The 18372-nt window shown below is 42.9% G+C and overlaps 3 protein-coding genes across 5 annotated transcripts; 2 read left to right on the top strand and 1 right to left on the bottom strand.

Annotated features, from left to right (window-relative positions):
- LOC144035371 (palmitoyltransferase ZDHHC3) lies at nt 1-3491 on the top strand. Of its 3 annotated transcripts, none has more exons than XM_077545002.1 (9): nt 1-276; nt 437-525; nt 599-847; nt 952-1013; nt 1085-1199; nt 1271-1343; nt 1413-1578; nt 1652-1792; nt 2989-3491. In XM_077545002.1, the coding sequence occupies exons 1-8, from the start codon at nt 10-12 to the stop codon at nt 1741-1743; spliced, it is 1113 nt and encodes a 370-aa protein (XP_077401128.1). In that variant the 5' UTR covers nt 1-9; the 3' UTR covers nt 1744-1792; nt 2989-3491. The 3 variants fall into 3 exon arrangements, with proteins under 3 accessions (XP_077401128.1, XP_077401126.1, XP_077401129.1); XM_077545003.1 differs by lacking the exon at nt 2989-3491 and having other exon boundaries at nt 94-276; nt 599-672; nt 735-847; nt 1652-2241; XM_077545000.1 differs by lacking the exon at nt 2989-3491 and having other exon boundaries at nt 1652-2241.
- Nucleotides 2242-12094, bottom strand: tbc1d19 (TBC1 domain family, member 19). Its single transcript, XM_077544999.1, has 21 exons — nt 11886-12094; nt 11724-11796; nt 11583-11628; nt 10856-10934; nt 10696-10770; nt 10319-10382; nt 9845-9891; nt 9666-9776; nt 9529-9601; nt 8065-8103; nt 7890-8002; nt 5756-5830; nt 5628-5690; nt 5472-5556; nt 5357-5401; nt 4532-4564; nt 4352-4461; nt 4184-4275; nt 3186-3301; nt 3053-3123; nt 2242-2623 (listed from the first exon to the last, which is right to left on the bottom strand). The coding sequence occupies exons 1-21, from the start codon at nt 11979-11981 to the stop codon at nt 2555-2557; spliced, it is 1575 nt and encodes a 524-aa protein (XP_077401125.1). The 5' UTR covers nt 11982-12094; the 3' UTR covers nt 2242-2554.
- Nucleotides 12095-13174: 1080 nt separating this feature from the next.
- On the top strand, nt 13175-16697 carry LOC144034887 (cholecystokinin receptor type A-like). Its single transcript, XM_077544014.1, has 6 exons — nt 13175-13304; nt 13474-13725; nt 14074-14335; nt 14408-14535; nt 14649-15860; nt 15926-16697. The coding sequence occupies exons 1-5, from the start codon at nt 13175-13177 to the stop codon at nt 15419-15421; spliced, it is 1545 nt and encodes a 514-aa protein (XP_077400140.1). The 3' UTR covers nt 15422-15860; nt 15926-16697.
- The last annotated feature ends 1675 nt before the right edge of the window (nt 16698-18372 follow it).

The raw sequence follows: 18372 nt of genomic DNA, 5'->3' as shown, positions 1-18372 counted from the left end.
ATTTAACTAATGTTTATGGGTCAATTTTATTTTCAAGTGATTCAGTACTTGTCAATCTTTTTTTTCTTTTTTTTTTGGGTGGCCAAATTTCTGACACAATCGACTGACGTCACCCGGAAGTGGACCACGCAGGGGCGGAGCCTTCCCGAAGATGGCGTCGCTGCGCTGCCGGCGGGACCCGTGCGGCGTCATCTGTCTGATATTGACGTATTTCAGCGTCTTTTACGCAGACTACGTGGTGGTGCAGTACGTCCTCATCCCCGCGTACTCGGGCAGGTGGGTGGCGCACTCTGTTAGGGGGCGGCGGAAGGGCCAGTGACGTCACGAGTCCCAGTCAATTTGAGAATACGAACAAATAGTTACTTTACTTATGTAGATTATTCATTTCTCTTTACTCGAGTATTCATTTTGTTTGCTTGCGGTGTCTTGCCAACAGTGTTTGGTGCAGCCTGCACGGCTCCGCCTTCAACGTCATCCTGCTGCTCCTGCTCGCCTGCCACTCCAAGGCGGTCTTCTCGGACCCAGGTGAGTGACGTCACCACGCCAAGCCACAAGCATAACCACCCACCAGCTCAACGTGCGCCTTATTGGTTCACAGGTGTGGTGCCGCTCCCAGACACGGCGCTCGACTTCTCCGACCTCCGCTCGCAGTCGTCACGGATGAGCGATCGGGTAACTGTTTAATGAAGTGGCGACGTCATGTTTGTAGTTCTGATGTCACGCGTGTGATGCAGGGATGCGAGGGCTGGACGGTGTGCAGCCGCTGTGAAACCTACAGACCCCCGCGGGCGCACCACTGTCGCGTGTGCCAAAGATGTATACGCCGCATGGACCATCACTGCCCGTGGTGAGACGAGAATCGATAAAGCCACAGATTTGTTTTATGGTTGTAGCGCAGGGATGAAGTACGTGGTACTTCCGCACCTTCTACATGTGTTTTTTTTCTTTTAGGATCAATAACTGTGTGGGAGAACTAAACCAGAAGTATTTCATCCAGTTCCTCTTTTACACGGGTGAGCACGCGCGCACCAAAACACGCGGCCGGAGCCAACGGCATGCATCTCACGTGACGATTGATCCTCAGGCGTGGCCAGCGTGTACGCCATGCTGCTGGTGGTGTCGGCGTGGGTGTGGCGCATCCGGAGCGAGAGGGACGGCGAGGGCGAGGCGGAGGACTCGCCCGCCAAGCATCTGATTGTGTGAGTCCGGTTCTGAGTCCGATTCCGGTAGCGTTTCCGGCTGTGTTCCTGACGTGTGTTCTGTTGTCCAGCGCGCATTACATCGTCCTGCTGGTGGAGTCGGTGCTCTTCGGCGTCTTCGTCCTGGTTATCTTTTACGATCAGGTACTAGTGGAGCTTGTGGGAAAAATATTCCAGTGTAAACAGATTTGTATTCATTCTCCTCCTCGCCAGTTGGCGTCCATCATCGCCGACGAGACGCCCATCGAGCAGATGAGGAACAGGCTGATGATGATGAAGGACCGAGGATCCTCGTCCTCGCCGCCGTCCTCGCCGCCGCCGTCTCACCACGCCACGCGCAAGCCCAAGCTGGCGCTGTTGCGGGAGGTTTTCGGACGAGGTGAGAACACGTTTAATTCTCCGTCGGCGGAGCGCAGGTTCTCAATTTTTTGCCATCCCTCTCCTCCAATCAGGTTCCGTGTTCTGCTGGCTCCTCCCGCTCTACTCCGGCGGCCCGTCGGTCGGCGGCGGCGCATACTCGGCTCTGCCGGACTACGACGTCTGACCTTGGGAACTCTCGCCTGGGGATCGTTCGCCGCTCCACACTTCCCAAGGTGCTTTGCAACCTCGTTTACGGAGCCGTCGGATTGATCCCGTCTCGCACTGAAAAAACGCCCTCTGAGATTCCTTTTTTGTGTGTTTATATTTATTTATTTATTTATGTTTTACTGGTCCAACAAGGTGTTACTGACTTGAACCGTGTTGCACGCAGCATCGTGTAAACCATTTTTTGGTTTGTCGTGTGACTTCTTCTTCACTTGTGCTACCAATTGTGATAAAATGATCACACTGGCATCATCCACTTTTTTATACTGCCGAGACCTACCAAATTTGAAAATGATTCATTTTCTACATTTTAATCGACGGATAAATCGTGTGCAACTTTCCAGAAGACGCCTTATTTGTGCAGTCTTGTTTCTCAACTTGTCGAGTGCTTTTATGAAGTGTACATTTTGTTTTATGTATTCCTGCAACTTTGAAATATACACAGAAGTGACGTGTATGACTTTGCTATGACTATTTATTTACTTTTGGCTACCAGGCTTTCATAAAAAAAAAAGTTTAAATAAAGTGGACAAAAAAAAAAAATTAAATATTACTTCAATTAAAATGTATTGCTTATAAATTAAATAAAAAATGTACTTAAAAGTATGTAAAGTCAATGCAACAAAAAGTAATGGATTAAAAATCTTAAATCATTGAAATCCTAAACACAGTTGGAACATTTAATTCAGTGGTACGCGGTACACTTCGACAATCACCACCTGAGGATCCAAATCAGCCAATCCGGTGGCATCACCTGCCGGGATGCTTGGCTAGCTGGCAAACAGGAAGATCTGGATGAGTGGCATGACTTTGAGGGTCGAAAGGTCGGCAAGGACAGCCTGCAGTGGACCAGATGACAAAATGGCTGATTAATGTGGATCTTTATTTGTCGTAGCTGCAGTAAAAAAAAATGATTCGTAAATATGACTTCAAAATAACAAACTTGCATATCAAATACAATAGATATGATTTTATTTTTTGGTAGGATTTCATTGATATATCTCACTTGTAACTGTAAAAACATCAAGTTTAGATGAAAACATAAAAAAAAAAAATTATTAATTAATTTAAAAAAAAATTAGCTTTCAGTTGTTAGGATTCCTTTTTATAAATAAAGCTTTTATTTCATCATGTAGCTAAATTTGCTCTTGACCATTAAGAAAATTTTTAAAATTATGAAACTAGCATTGTTTTGTTTTTAAAGGTGCCGAAATTATTAATTATTACCTCTTCTACAAGAAAACAGGTACATAATATACGGAGTTTACCTCAGCTGACGCCAGAGATGTCACTTCCATCAGGTTCTCGGCCCGAAAGGCGAAGATGGCGGCTGCTAGGACTGGTAGGGATTCATATCATTGTAAAAGAAAGTGGGCGCTGTACGGCGTTTACAAACATTACCTGCTACTGGCTCCAGCGAGTCGTAACCCAGGATTCGGTCCCAAAGAAAAAGCAGCTGGTCAGTGCAAAGGTAACCCGAAAAAGCTCGAATCATCCACTTAAAGGCGATGCGCAACCTGCCAAAAAAGGGGACAAAAACTGGCTGAAACAAATGTTTTTGTAATGAGACAATCAGCCACTAGGTGGCAGCGCTAGATCAGAGTATACTACTGCATGTCTAAGACAAAAAAACATTTATTAATTTATCATTAATTGCTTCATTTATTTATAGACAAAAACATATTCATAAAATAAACAGCTGTACACATTTTTTTATGAATTAGTTGATTGTTATAATAAAATAAATGATAAATAAAACAATCAGCGATTATTATTATTTTCTTAAAATGCAAAATTTTGTTACATAAACAATACTTGACAAAAAATGGTACTTATAAATTTTATAAAAAAATTATTAGTTGAATACATGGATAGTTATATATATGTATATATATTTTGTATATAGATAAAATATTTAAAAAAAAAAAGTTTTTTTATTATTAAAAGTCATAAAAATGCAAAGTTTGGAAAAAAAATAAAATAATAGGCTAGTCAATAAAACTATAATAAATAGAATAAAAATAAATGTGGAATACTATTTATTTAAAACAAATATAATTAAAATAAACTATTAAAACGTAAATAATATTGCAACTACAACCTTTTTCTGTATTTGTTATCATTTTATTATTAATGTATTAATAAAAAGTTATTATACTAAAATAATTATACACAAGTAAATGTTAATCATGCACATTTATAAAAATAAAGCTTGGGTTAATATTTTATTGTTAAAATAAACAATAATAAACACCAAAAAATGTTATTGCCATTTTTTTCCCAACCTCATCACCCTATGACTTGGCTCATCATCTATGCCTTTTTAAAAACCAAATCCCAGCCCTGTGTAAACTTTGCTGTCAAGAGTCAATTTGCACCTCACGCGGCGAACAACTTACGGTTGAGCTCCGATCTGTTGGAGGTGGTAGAAGAGCTGCGGCAGATGCGTTTGAAGAAGCCGCTCGAAAAGCAGACACAGAGACACGATACCCTGTGGGATGGAAAGACAAGACAACATGAGGTGTCTTTGGCGCTTGGCGCGGAGCGACCCCGGTGTGGGTTCGTACCGAGCACGCCGACGACACGGAGTGCAGTCGGAAGAAGTAGCGGGTGTACATCTCCCGGAAGACGCTGTACAGCTTGGACGGCTCGTTGTACAGGAAGCAGAGCGGCGCCACTGGAAGATTCGGTGTCGTCGTTTGAGAGCGACTCCGTCTCATAAAGAGTGCGACGGCCATTTGACTTACCGTACATTGAGAAGCCGTGGAATGGGATGACACCTGTTTCAAAAAGAGACATGAAGATACACATTAAATGTTTAATTAAACAAAGTAAATATTTTGTTTGCTGCCTATTTCCAAAAAATGGAAATATATTAATATTAATATCGTGATTTACTATGCAAACATTTTCTTTTCTAAAGCCTTTTTTTAAACTGCCAAAACATTACATAGGATGTCTCCGTTAAAATTAGGGCCCGACCGATATGCTTTTTTTTTCAGGCCGACGCCGATACCGATTTTTAGCAGAAAAAAGATTATCGATTAATCGGCCGATTATTTAAAAAAAAGTTTTTTATATAATGCATAAAATTATCACTCCTTTTCAATACATGACACTAACTTTCGCTATTAAGATTTACTCTGCTTTCAATGACAAGTCCATAGTATGGCCTTATCAACAAATTTCATGAAGTATACAAGACTGTTGTAAAAATTTATGTGTCAATAATAAAACATTCTAAGCATGAACCTTTTCTTTTATACTGTATATTTTTTTATCTTGTGTTATTGTCTTGGTACTTACCAGGCATAATAACACTTGCTTGTTGTTAATGCTACGCAAGCAAAATGATGCATTCAGGGTACTTTCACAGCGTCGGAAACTTTGATTTTCTACGATAACGTTTATAACGTTTTAAGGGGAAAATAATGGGCCATTTGTTTTGCCAGATGTTTGAAGAGCAATAATCGGCCGATTAATCGGTCGGACCCTAGTTAAAATACCACTAGATGAACTCAGCTGTATCCTCGCAACTGAATTTGACCTTGAAAGTCAAGATGGGGGCTCACCGTTGGGAGGATAAAAAACAGCGTAGTCCTCATCCCCTTCTTTCCCTGCAAGACGGACAATTAAGACAAAATAGCGCCAACGTGTACCGAAAGGCGCGTGCTTGTGTGCGTTCACCTTGGATGTAAGATTTGGGTGGAGTGGCGCTATTGTGCTTGAAGTGCTCCAAGATGGCGGCATCCCGGGAGAAACACAGCAACACCTGCGGGGGGGATTTTCAATTCACATCGCCTCCGCGAGGAGGAGGTGACGGGAGAAAACAAAATAGCGTACCTGGTAGAGGAAGTCTTCGAAGACAAAGTAGTCGTCGTCGTTGCTGGCGGTCAGCTTCACATCCTGCAGGCCGCAAGGAGGAGGCGGAATGTCAGTCTGCCGGTGAGGCCACGGGGAGGTTTGCTTACCTTGTAGATAAGGTTGTCCACCAGCAGGTCATGTTGGAGGACTCCCGCCTTCAGCTGCTCATAACGCATCACATCCTAAAAAGGAGGGAATAGCCAAATAACAGCCAAATTGTATGTACAGTATGCGTGTTGTAGTTATTCATTTATACAATGTCAAGATAAGTTTAGTGCTTAAGTCCACATGTTTACATATCATTGTTTCATGAAGTGATAAAGCCACAGATTTGTTTGCATTATTGGTGTAATCTGACTTTGGGGGCCATATTTTCATGTCTATTTTATTAGACTGGCACAGGTAGAAGTTTCCGTTTGCACCATTGTGGGAGAGAATACAGCCGACTCCCTGCCATATTGAAGCGGCTCCCCTCATTCCTTTAAAATTCAGCGCCGAAAGGCGTGCGCGGTCTACGCAGCAGACACAAAGTACATTTAAAAAGGAACTGCAAGAAGATCTTAACTTAAAAATAATCACATTTTAAATCGCAATTAGATTTATTTGTCAAAATCATTCAGCCGTACTTCCTCCACTAATGACTTTTGAATTTCACACTTAAAGAGGAAGTCAACCATAATTATTTCTTGACAATAATGTGTTATATGTGACCTCACTAATGACATGACATTGTGATTAATATTACATTTATGGAATATGAGTTATTAGGGGTGGGAATCTTTGAAAGTCTCTTGATTCGATTCCAATTTTTTGGTCTGCGATTCGATTCAGAATCGATTTTTTCGATTAAGAACGATTTTTGATTCAAAAATGATTTGACTGGCAATGATTTTTGCTTCATTCTATAGATGTGCAAGGAATTGTAATGATCTACTCCAGTCTGACTCGCTAATGCTAATTAGTGCGCTACTCGTGGCACTTTTATCACTCAAAAGAACGGCTCCACGCTGAAAAAACAAATTTTTATTGGAATAACTTGATCGTGACTTTTTTCTTCTACTCTGTAATGTGGCTACAACAGTGTATTAGACCGCGGGGAACCACACTGCCCCTCAGTGGCCAAACCGGGTACAACATGAACAGCGCTCCCAATAAAGGCACACACAGACAAAGGCAAGACAGTATAAAATCATTTAAATAAAATCGATTTTGTGACATTTAAAATCGGTTCTGAATCGTACTAAACGAGAATCTCGATTCTTATGAGAATTGATTTTTTGGCACACCCCTAAAATCCAGTCGTTTTTATTCATCTCAGTGGGCGGCCATTTTGCCAATGCTGTCGATTAAAGATGACATCTCAGTTGCTCAGGGCTCAGGCAACGACCAATCACAGCTCACCTGTTTTTTGAAGCTGAGCTGTAATTGGTTGTTACCTGAGACCTGGGCAACTGTGATGTCATTTTCACTCGACGGCAAGTGGCAAAATGGCCGCCTTCTGATATGGATAAAAACAGTTGGATTTGGCTGCTTAAGTTATATACCACTAACACGATATTAACCAGAATAGCGTATTTAGACTAGTGGGGCTGCATAGAACATATTGTCAAGATTTTTTTTTTTTGACAAGCCAACTGATCAGACTTGACAATGTGTCTTATCCATTGCATGTCGCCTGGATGAGATGGATTGTGTTTCCGACAACGCCTCTCCACTTTCAAGTACCTCCGCTTCAACGTGCGGCGTGATGAATTTGCGCCCGCGGCGATAAAACTGTCCCCTGCAAGGTGATGGATCCGTGCTGCGGAAGTGCGCGGAACAAACCGGAGGACTCCATTGGAAGTCCAGCTCCGTTTTGGATGAGAATATGATACAAGAATGTCATCTATTTAAACAAATAGATTGGGATAAAAATGTGAGACGTGTTCCAGACTTTCCCGCCGGTCTGGTTTATGTAACCATTTGCCACACGGGAGGTTGGATGTTCTGTTTGGGCTAACCGCGCTTTGATTGACAGCGTCGCAATGGTCTGGCCGTGTAAACATTCAATCGGCACAGCTGGAGGATCACACCGCGCTTGACGTGGCGTGTTAAATCGCGCCTTTGTGGGGCCAAATGTCCAAAAAAGGAGCGGTTGTAGAATAAAAATAAAACTGTTTTGAGAATCGCCACAGCTGCTTTAAGACAAACACTGACCGGTGTGTGCGCTCTGTTTGCGTGTGGAGTGCACGGGTTTCCAACCTGTGGCTGGTTGACAGAATTCAGGATGAGGGCCCAGAGGTCTGCCCGGAGCCCGGTGGGGCAGCCCCGCCGGCTATACTGCTGCGCCGCCGCGCTGTCCTGCTCAGCGAGCACTGCGGCGGCACAGGAGGATGAGAGGCTGCGTGACGGGACGCGGGTCACGAAGCTCTCTTACCTTTCTTTCCAATGTCAATGTAGTCATTTTCAAATAAGTCTGCAAAGTAGTAGAAAGCACTTGTAAGTATTCCACGGTGATGCGAAAATAGTAGAAAAAAATATTACAACTGCCACAAGATGGCAGTAAAGAATTACATGAAGTTTCTCGACTCATTTTGACGAAGTCCTCGTGTTGCGTCTTTTCGACTTTACGGCGACCGTAGCGCATTACTTTTCGTTAATTATCCACAGTAATAACGCCATTTTAAAATTATTTAAAGTTGTGTTGTTGTTACCTCCAGCAACGGACGTCCATTAAGCAGGTCGGCTCGGCATCAGGGGCATCACATTTCCGTTTTTAGGTTTGAATTAGCTCAGCTTTGCTGTCCGTCAGTAATGAATGCCCATGCGGAAATACGACACTTTGGTTCCGGCGTATTCCCGGTCGCGCAAATATGTTTTTTTTTTTTAATTTTTATTACTGTACAAAGTAATTTGATGTAAATATCGACTTTAACGGTGAAATCCGACTTAAGTCGAAAAAAAAACTATTTTTCAAGAGAAACCTGGCCAAGACAGGCAGCAGCAAAAGAACACAAAGTTACAGACATACAGTACGGAGTGATACACAACAAAGAACAACATTTTGGATTATATGATCAATAAAATTGTTCAAACAGCCAAACTAAAAACATCGACTTTGTATGTAAGGTATTTTCATGCCTTTCAATTTAGATTTAAAAACATTTAAGGGCACCAGTTCCTGAGCTTTAAGTCATTCTGCAGAAGATTCCAGGTTGAGGATTTTGTTTGTTTTGCCGAATGCCGAAGTGTAAATGATCACATTATAACGTGATAACTTATTATATTAAAATGTGAAATTGATCACGTTAAAATACTAACATTATCGCATTGTAATGTGAACTTTACCACATTATGACGTGACACTAAACTTTACAGTTTAACATTAAACTGAACTTAACATATTAAAACGTGAAAAGTATGTCATTATAACGGGATACAGAACTTTTCTTTTTTCGGGTGCGGCAGCAAAATGCTTTGTTTCAAAAATAAAAAATATCACTGTAAATTTTAAATATAAAAATAAAACATAATAAATGAGACTGTATAGTGTATGTTTATAAAATGTCGAAAGTCACACTGCAATAGTTACAATTTGGTGTGCCTTTAAGGGGCGGGGCTTAGCGAGTGATGTCAGGAGTTGGAGTCAGTAGGGTTAGTTCAGTGTTGGTGTCTTCTCCAAGCTCCTTGTGAGTGTTTTCATTTTGTATTTATGGATTTGACTGTTATGTTCAATAAGCGGTTGAAAGTGCATCAGCAACTGTGGGGATTCCTTTTTTCTTTTTAACATCACTCAAGCGATAGTGTATCTGAGGCTTTAAAGGAAAAAAAAAAAGATTGACCACCTGGCCCTACAAGTTAAGAAATAACATGTGGGGTGCTAAGAAGAGGGGGTCAGTGCCTGGATGGATGTGCGCGTTGTCGTCGATCCCCAGCTGCCCGGTGGCAAGACTCAGCTCAGTGTAGGCTCGTCTCTGAAAAAGGAAAAAAAAAAAGTGAAAAGCACGAATCAAACACGCCTGAGTTCAACACCCCTACCAGCTGTGTGATGTCCTTGACATCGAGGGGGACCTGGATGAGGCCCCAGTGGCTCCTGGCGCCCGCGTTCTCACCGCTGTCGTGGTTGGGGCTGCGCAGGGCGACCACCACCTGCGCGCAAGCCGTGTGATGAAGTGCCTGAATGGGCGGCGGCCACACCGCAACGTGCGAGTACTCACCTCTAGGAAGTCTTTGGGGGCGTACACAGGCCTGAAGCGACTCAAGTCTGCAAGAAGAAGAATTTGTATTTTTAACACTTGTTTAAAAAAAAATAAAAATACAATTTATCTGTTATAATCTATTCTTATGTGCACATTTCGGTCACCATACACGACGACTTCATCAAGCAGAACAGGAAGGAAGCAAGCTGAGACCTTCCGGATAGTAAATTCAAATGCACTGTCATTCTCAGGAGGCCAATGTCACCACTTGGACTGAAGGAGGGGCTTTGACGGTGGTCTGGACAGCTTCTATATCTGCCATGTTTATAGCCCCGGCACCGGTCCTAAATGTTTTCATACAAGGGTGTGCTGGGCCTGGTTTAGTACTCCAAGTTCAAGCTCATTACGAATTACGATTCAAGCTGCATGTATATGACAAAATGTTAAGTAGCGATATAAACACAGCATGGTGAGAGATCATTTTGAAAATACCTGGTTCATCCGTGCTCATCTCATTCCATTTGTTGCTTAGGTCCTGCTGCTCGGCCGCGGGCCTCTGCGACACAAACATGACAATGTCACGCAATGGTTGCAGACTACAATGAAGCCCAACCGATCAATCGGCCAGATGATGATATCGGCCGATATTAGGCGTTTTCAAAATAATAATTGGCCCGAGTTTAGTGGATTAAACGGGTACATAATTTTACTTTTCCATGAAACAGTAAATGCTGTTCAGTAGGTATGACCAGGAAGTAAAAGACATGCATCGCTGACAGAAATATATTCTGTCAATTTCAACAAGTACTCCTGACTTCAAATCTCCTGCAGGAGACCAAGCTGATTGAATACTTTTTTTTTTTTTTTACCATTCGGGCCAGAGGCACTCCCAACTCTGTGCTCATGCTGTTCAGGCTTTTCAAGATGCGCTTCTCCCAGCTGGCCTGTGACACACGCACACACTGCTTACAACACACTAGAAGGACAGAAGTCACGGAAGGTGGAAGCAGAAGTGGTAAGAAGGCTGACCTGGGCCTTGCGCATGTAGGCCAGGGGCTCTTTGAGGTGCTCCGGGGGGGCCACCGGCAGGCTCGGGGACAATCGTCCACTGGAAATAAACGTAAAGGAGTTCATAAAAAATTGTTTTCTTTCTTAACAGGTGGGTGGTTATGACACATTCTCTGGTGAAATAAACCTCATTGAAGCTTATCTAAACAGCTGTAAGAGCAAGCAGTGGCTGAGTGATTAGGATAGGATGGATGTGATAGGAAGGGGGGGGGGGGGCAGCTAAGCATTGCCATCTGGAGAAAAGTTGGGGGCCACTTGTTTTGCTTCATACATGCATAAGGGGGTATTTTCAGCATTTTAAAGCAAATAATTCAATTTCAATAATTCAATTTTCATAATAGACGAACGACTAAGCTTTTATTGCTATTTGTATTTATCAGCTGTAAATCTGACCTGTCAGGAGAATCTCTTCATCTTTGCAAAGTCGTAACACACTTTTGTGAACTTTAAGATAGCCATTTTAAACATTACATTTGGCTATATGTTCAAAGTGTCTTTCAGAGTACCTTATAAATAAACTAAGGATGTCCCTTAATGTGCAAAATTAACTGTAAACCTATCAATAGTTTGTCTTCGCTTCTCTCTTCTCTTACAATATCAACATTTTCCCTTATTTTTAAGAAAGTGCGGTCAATTGAGCACCGTCCCTAACCTCAAAACGCTAATGTAAACCATGTTTTTAACTTACACGTGTAATTCTCGATGCACTGCATTCTGGAGTTTTCTTTCCCAGCCTGTCAACAACACAACAACGTGAATGTTAATTATTATTATTTTTTTTAAAACGCTGCATTGCATATTAATATTATTTATAGAAATGACGACGCACCCGATGTTCTGAGAAATTTACGCACATCGTCCTTCAGAGTATCCAGTCGGATCTCCGGTTGATGTAAACACTCCTGCAATCAGTTAAAAAAAAAAAAAGTTGCTAGTTGCAGGACGTTTGTTTTGGGGTGTGGTTTGGGTATGCTAATGCTAGCAGACTCACCCTAGCTTCTCGTTCCATTTCAGCGTGTAAATGGCTCCCCTTGAGGCGTCGGACGAGCTGAGAAACAGTCAGTGACAACTCCGCGTCTTCGTCCATGATTGTTTGAGCTGCGTCGTGTTGCAGAAGTAAAATTACGTTTAAAAGGTGACCATAGATGTTTTAGCCAACCCGGAACTAAAATCTGTGGCTGCTACGGCAAGGCCGCTGGGACAAACTATTACCATAGAAACTACGAGGTAGCTGCGAAACAATAAACTCCTTCTGAAAGTGAAACAACTTGTGGCTTATTGGATCTAACTTGCAAATGTCTTTTAACAGCCTAACAATTTGGTGTACAGCAAAGCTAAAACCCAATATTGGGTGAATATACTTGAAAAGTACACTTGGAAATGTATAAAATAAAATGGACATTTTATATGTAATACCATTTTAGGTATCCAACGTACATGATGGCCCAAAAGCGTTAATATATTCTTTAATTTATTTAATGGAGGTTTGAAAACGGGATAGTTTACAGAAAAGAAGAGAAGATGCAAGAAAGGAAGGGATAAAAAGTGAAAAGGATGTATTAAAGGAAGGAAGGCCGTGAGGGGACGGCTGAATGCAAATAAACAATGATTTGTAAGGAAGATAAAAAGGAAAGGATGGAAAATACAAAGAGGAAGAAAAGATGAAGGTAAGTAAACAATGCATGTAAGAAAGGAAGGAAACAATAAAGGTGTATGAAAGAAAATAGGAAAGAAACAGAAGGTATAAGGTGGGGAGGATAAAGGAATCAAGAATGGAATCGAGGAAGGAAGAGAGGAAGAAAAGAAAGGAGGACAAATGGAGCAGGAAAAAAGTGAGCAAGGATGATAAGAAAGGATAGTAGGACATGAATGATGAAGGATGGGTTAAAGAAATAAGTTAGAATGGAACAATGAAAGGATAGTTAAAAAGCAGGGGGAGGGAACGTCCTAATTTGGATTGATCATGAGATTTAACAGTTTAATAAATGTCATTGAAACAAATAAATATAATCAAAAACATTAAAAAAAAAAAAAATGTAAATGCATCGACGCGTGACGTCACGAGTCACGATGCTGGGGGCCCGCCAGCTGTGATGCCCCAGTGCCACTGATGACGTCATGAAAGCCGCACAGAGGTCCTGAGGCGGCCAGTCCATGGCAGAAGAGAGTCCAGTGCAGTCCGGAGAGCAAGTCCTACCAGATGGCACGCTAGTGGGGGAAGAAATCATACTCCACGGTTTTGTTGTTTTGCTTTAATTAACTCCCCCTCTTCTCCGCACCATGGACGCATTCACCGTGCACGAAATGCTGAACTCTACCGATGTGAGCGCGATTTTGTGCAAGCTGGGCGTCAGCAACTTGTCAGGTTGTGAGCCTTCGAGAGTCGCAACAGTGGGCACGGGCGTGAAAGGTATGGACTAATTCGTCTACTTACTTCCACCTTAACTTGGAATGCTTCACTGCGCAATTGCGCATTACGCACGCTGTAGCTCCTCCACAACAGAAAAGTTTGCGTCCGTTTTGTGCATTCCAGCCATTTTGAGTTATTTTTTATTTTTTGTGGCGTCACACTCCTGTAGATCTCGACGACGCTGTGCGGGTCTTCCTGTACTGCGTCATCTTCCTCACCAGCGTGGTGGGCAACAGCCTCATCATCGCGGTTCTGTCCCGGAACCGGCGCATGCGCACCGTCACCAACCTGTTCCTGCTCTCCCTGGCCGTGAGCGACCTGATGGTCTCCCTGGTGTGCATCCCGTTCACACTCATCCCCAACCTCATGCGGACCTTTGTCTTCAGCAACGGCACATGCAAGATGGTCATGTACTTTATGGGTATGTTGGATGCTGATCAAGAAAACCAAGTGCAGTGTGAAAGGTCTGAAGGGGTTTAACTATAGGCCATTTGGTGCCTAAATGGTGGTGTCATGGACAGTACCAGTTTGATGGTTGATATGTTGCAAATGGGAGCATTAGGACCTTACTTAACACTCAGTGTTCAACCATTTTAGGCAACAAATTAGTGCTACCATTTGCAACCCGTCTGGTTAAGTCGCAAATAGTACAATAAGCAACCCGTTGAGGTAGCAAATGGGTGAAGCCACTAAATTCTACTAACACTTTTTCCTGTGGTTTGTCAGCCAAGCAATTCAACTCCACTTTGAAATGTTCTTTTTGTCCTAGGTGTCTCTGTCAGTGTCTCCACCTACAACCTGGTGGCCATCGCGCTGGAACGCTACAGCGCCATCTGCAGACCGCTGACCTCAAGGACGTGGCAGACCAAATCTCATGCGCTCAAGGTCATCAGCGCCACCTGGCTGACATCCTTGTTGCTTATGATACCTTACATCTATTCCAGCTCCCTGAAGCCCTTTAATCGCCGCGACAACACTCGTGGCTTCATGTGCCGCATGATGTGGCAGAACCAAAACCTCCTGGCATATTGGTACGCCGAAAACAAGGCAAAACAAGAAACGGCGTGGATGTGAACTTGATTTCAGGCCTTTGTCTCTCACAGGTATATATCCTTGTTGTTGCTGCTCTTCTTCCTGCCTGGCTCTGTGATACTGATTGCCTATGGACTCATTTCTGTGGAGCTCTACAAGGGGATGAGGTTCGAGCTGTCCAACAGGATGTCAGCCGTAGGTAAAGCAATCTGCGACCCTTTCAGGCAGCAAACTAGTTAAGCATCTAACAACAATCTACAAGTGGCACTGGAAGACTGGATTTGGAATTCTAAAATGATCTTTTCTTTGCAGGTAGACCAGTCAGCTTAGGCAGCCTCCGAGTCAGCGAAGGTGACGGTTGCTACCTTCATTCAAAAAAGAAAATCGGCCCGCAGGGTACAGACAATCCCACGGCGGGCCGTTTGGGCCTCCGAAATAACACGGCCAACCTGCTGGCCAAGAAACGAGTGGTCCGCATGCTGCTGGTCATCGTCTGCCTGTTCTTCGTGTGCTGGACCCCGATCTTCGTAGTAAACGCGTGGCAGGCTTTCGACCCGCGGTTGGTCCACCGTCTGACGGGGGCGCCCATCTCATTCATTCACCTCCTGTCCTACACGTCCACTTGCGTCAACCCCATCGTCTACTGCTTCATGAACAAGCGCTTTCGCCAGGGCATGGTTCAAACCTTCTCGTCCTTGCATCTCAAGGCTCGCGCCATAGACCTCTGGACCCAGATCACTGAGGCAAAATGGTACGTAGAGCCCGAGGATAGCGCTCTGCACAAGTGCCAGGAGAGGCGTCGGCAGAAGCATCAAGAAAAGCGTCAGATTAAAGACCAGAGAAGGCTGGCCGGGCAAATCGTCGCGGAGAGCGTTCAAGAGATCCCGCAGCAGATCCCCGATGAGATCTTGGAGGAGCTTCCCGAGGATGGCCTCGAGCAGCTTGCTGAGCTGAAGACACATCAATCTGCCGAGCAGATCGGTGAAACGTTCGAGGAGCAGCACCCCGAGCAGAACGTCGAGCAGACCCCGGACCAGAACGCAGAGCAAAGCATTCGCTCCCTGCAGCCGCCAGAAATGGTCTGAAATGGTTTTCACTAATCGGCGCCATGTTGTCACAGAACTTGGAAGCGTGACATGTCTCATTTGTAAAGTATTTGGACTCTTGAATATAGGACAGGACTGCCATACTCTAGTCTGGATCAAGTCCGACGTTTTTGTATTTTGTTGTTTTTGACTCCTTGGCAAATGACTCAGACTCGCAAAATATCTTTATCGGCTCGATCGAGTCCAACTATGTTTTTATTCCTGAAAATTAACGTCCTCCTTCAAAAGAAAGTTGAAACGAAGTTTTTCAGATTATCAAAGTAAGCTGTCTGTTATTTCCAATCATGTCAGCCAACAGCGGATTACAAAATTTGGTTCAACCATCGAGAATTTAGCGTTAGCCACACAAAGACCAAATATGAAGCAACCTGCGGATTCTGTGAGAAGACTATTTCACTTGCAGAGGCGCCACAAAGAGGTAAGCCGCCGCCCGTCTGCATTTAAGGGACACATTTCTCTAATTAAGTATTATTCTATCTGAAGGTTTACTCTTAATCTCATCTGAACTTGGACTTGACCTGGGCTCGGACCTTTGTAACTCAAACTTGTACTCGATAAAGTTGGACTGAACTACAGCCTTGCCCAGGAAAAAACTAATTCCTTCATCCGGCAACATGGGACTCCCAAGACAGGAAAAGTGAATTGAATTGACATTGAATATGGCCTTGAAAATTGTAAAGACAAAAAGCAATTACAACGGATTTTCCAGGCTTTATGACGGATGAAACAGACTCACAAATCATTGGAGTTGGTGTTTATTGTCAGACCTTAGTTTTATCTTTACGTGAGTGGGATGTGGAACAGCTGCGCCTTGGGAGAGGTTTGATTCCTAGAATTGCTCAGTCGACTTCACGGACTCAATCTGCAAACAAACAGCAGTGAGAATGAGGTCATTTATTAATGCTGCGTGTGCTTTTTATTTTATTTTACTTTTTTATAAACTGCTGTTACCTTGTAGATAAAGTAATTGAACCGTAGACCACTAGAAAAGTCCCAGTGTGAATGTGGAGCCTTAAGAGACATTCAGGGTTGGAAAGATTTTGTTAAAATAAAAATAAAAAACATACAAAGACAGACTTTATATCACTTTTTTTTATTTTTTATTATTGTTTTATGCCATTCCCCCTCCCCCCTTGTTTTTTTAATGACATACAGAGTTGAGCATGATCCAGAGCTGCGATATGTACAAAAACTATGCTATTCTGAAAAAAATAAAATGAAAACAAAATGCATCCCCTTGTTTTTGATGCTATTGCTAAATGTTACAAACAGCACAGGTTTCTACCCTTTGAGCACTGAGTATACTACCACAATGACCAGTACAAGAATATCACACAGATACAGTGAGTGAGCAAAGGACAGTGACATTAAATAAAGGGCGTAAAGAGTGAGAGAAAGAAAAAAAAGTTAGCGCTCCAAAATAGTCTTGAAAAGTAAGGCTGAGAGCTACCTTTTGTTTTTAAAGCTGCCTCTCACTGTGCAGTGCATGAAAAAAATCTACACCATCAGACATTTGGCATTTTTAAGAGCTTACATACATTGTTCGGCGCTCGTTATAACCGTTAAAAAAAACAAACAACAGCTGCTTCCAGAAGAGTGGAAAACCCCCGAAAAGGGCTAATGATAACGAAGGCATGTAACATGTTTTTTTGCAGCCCTCGGCTAAGTCCCTTTAAACAAAGAAAGGCCCACAGCTCGAGCCCGGTGTACTCGGACGAGGCGCGAGAATGAGGAGGAGGAAGATGAGGATCAATATGTAAACAAAGCCAGAAAAAAAAACATCACAGGAGGCGGGAAGAGGGCCAGACCTGGCTGGTAAAGGGCATTTGAATTGCTACACTCCACTTTGTTGCCGAACAAACCCAGACAAGAAGTGGCATTTGACTGATAATAACAATAATGACAATAAAAATCCCAGGCCAACCGAGGCAGCACAGGCAATAATGCACTTTTTTGATATAAGATGAAGGGGAAACTTTGTACCAATAATTTAAAAATAATAAAATATACAACATTTCATGATAAACAGGCAGATGAGGGTAGTATAACTTAATTTGTGGTTATCTTTTTTTGTTCCTACTTATTGGTGCACTTCATTCAGCACACATTCAAGTTTACAGTCGTACTGTAAAGGTCACACGTATTGCCTGCTTTTATTTCCTTTTGGACTGTTTGGAGAGTTGATGGAGTGAGTCCGACTCGGTTTTCCTTTTCAAAGACATGCGGTATACACTTGCTGGCTGGTGAACTCGTAGTGCTGTACAATATTGCTGTTAGGAAAGCTTGAATAACACAAAGAAGGCCTTGATATGCTCCGTGCGTGCAAACACTTGGAGTTTTAGAAAAAGAAGGCTCTCGTGTGACAGTACCGGCGGAGAAATTGGACAAGATAGTGAGCGGAAGCGTTTTTTTGTTGTCGTTGTAACTGAACTCGTCAGTAAGGCCACATTGAATTGAAAAAGTGTCTTTTGTTGTTGTTGTTGTTGTTGTTGTCGTCAAGCTCACTTGGAAGACGCGTCCACGTGATCCACGGACACACATGATATGGACTGTATACACACACAGTTCTCTTGCACAGTACTAAGGCTCTCTCTTGCACTCTCTCTTTCCCGACTAGCTTTGCAAGTATGTCCTTTTTGTTTTTGTCCGTGAAAAAACAAAACAAAAAAAAACGCTCCAGTCATAAGTGGGATTCCAAAAAGGAGACATGGCGCACGTATTGCAGGCAAGGCAGAGGCGTTGCTTAAAGCTTTTCTTTTAAAGACTTCATAAAAACCAATGAGATTAAAAAATAGGCCCTCTGAGGTGGTTCCCCTGACACACACACACACATTCTCTCACTCACACACACATTCATACATACATACATATACATACATACACATATTCACTTTTCAATTTCCCCCCTACAACAGAAGAGGGAAAAATAA

The sequence above is a fragment of the Vanacampus margaritifer genome, chromosome 15 (assembly GCF_051991255.1).
Source record: "Vanacampus margaritifer isolate UIUO_Vmar chromosome 15, RoL_Vmar_1.0, whole genome shotgun sequence".
NCBI lineage: Eukaryota > Metazoa > Chordata > Actinopteri > Syngnathiformes > Syngnathidae > Vanacampus > Vanacampus margaritifer.
Note: the sequence above shows the minus strand (reverse complement) of the source record. Positions and strands in the feature narration are given on the sequence as shown.

Excerpts from the sequence above, each read along its gene's own strand:
- LOC144035371 (XM_077545002.1), top strand. The coding sequence starts at position 10 with ATGTTTATGGGTCAATTTTATTTTCAAGTGATTCAGTACTTGTCAATC. Across the intron at positions 277-436 it reads ATCCCCGCGTACTCGGGCAG|TGTTTGGTGCAGCCTGCACG; the intron begins GTGGGTGGCGCA and ends TCTTGCCAACAG. Across the intron at positions 1,200-1,270 it reads CCCGCCAAGCATCTGATTGT|CGCGCATTACATCGTCCTGC; the intron begins GTGAGTCCGGTT and ends TCTGTTGTCCAG.
- tbc1d19 (XM_077544999.1), bottom strand. The coding sequence starts at position 11,981 with ATGGACGAAGACGCGGAGTTGTCACTGACTGTTTCTCAGCTCGTCCGA. Across the intron at positions 4,565-5,356 it reads TGTTTTTTATCCTCCCAACG|GTGTCATCCCATTCCACGGC; the intron begins GTGAGCCCCCAT and ends TTTTTGAAACAG. Across the intron at positions 4,462-4,531 it reads CCACGGCTTCTCAATGTACG|TGGCGCCGCTCTGCTTCCTG; the intron begins GTAAGTCAAATG and ends CGAATCTTCCAG.
- LOC144034887 (XM_077544014.1), top strand. The coding sequence starts at position 13,175 with ATGGACGCATTCACCGTGCACGAAATGCTGAACTCTACCGATGTGAGC. Across the intron at positions 13,305-13,473 it reads AGTGGGCACGGGCGTGAAAG|ATCTCGACGACGCTGTGCGG; the intron begins GTATGGACTAAT and ends ACACTCCTGTAG. Across the intron at positions 14,536-14,648 it reads CAACAGGATGTCAGCCGTAG|GTAGACCAGTCAGCTTAGGC; the intron begins GTAAAGCAATCT and ends TTTTCTTTGCAG.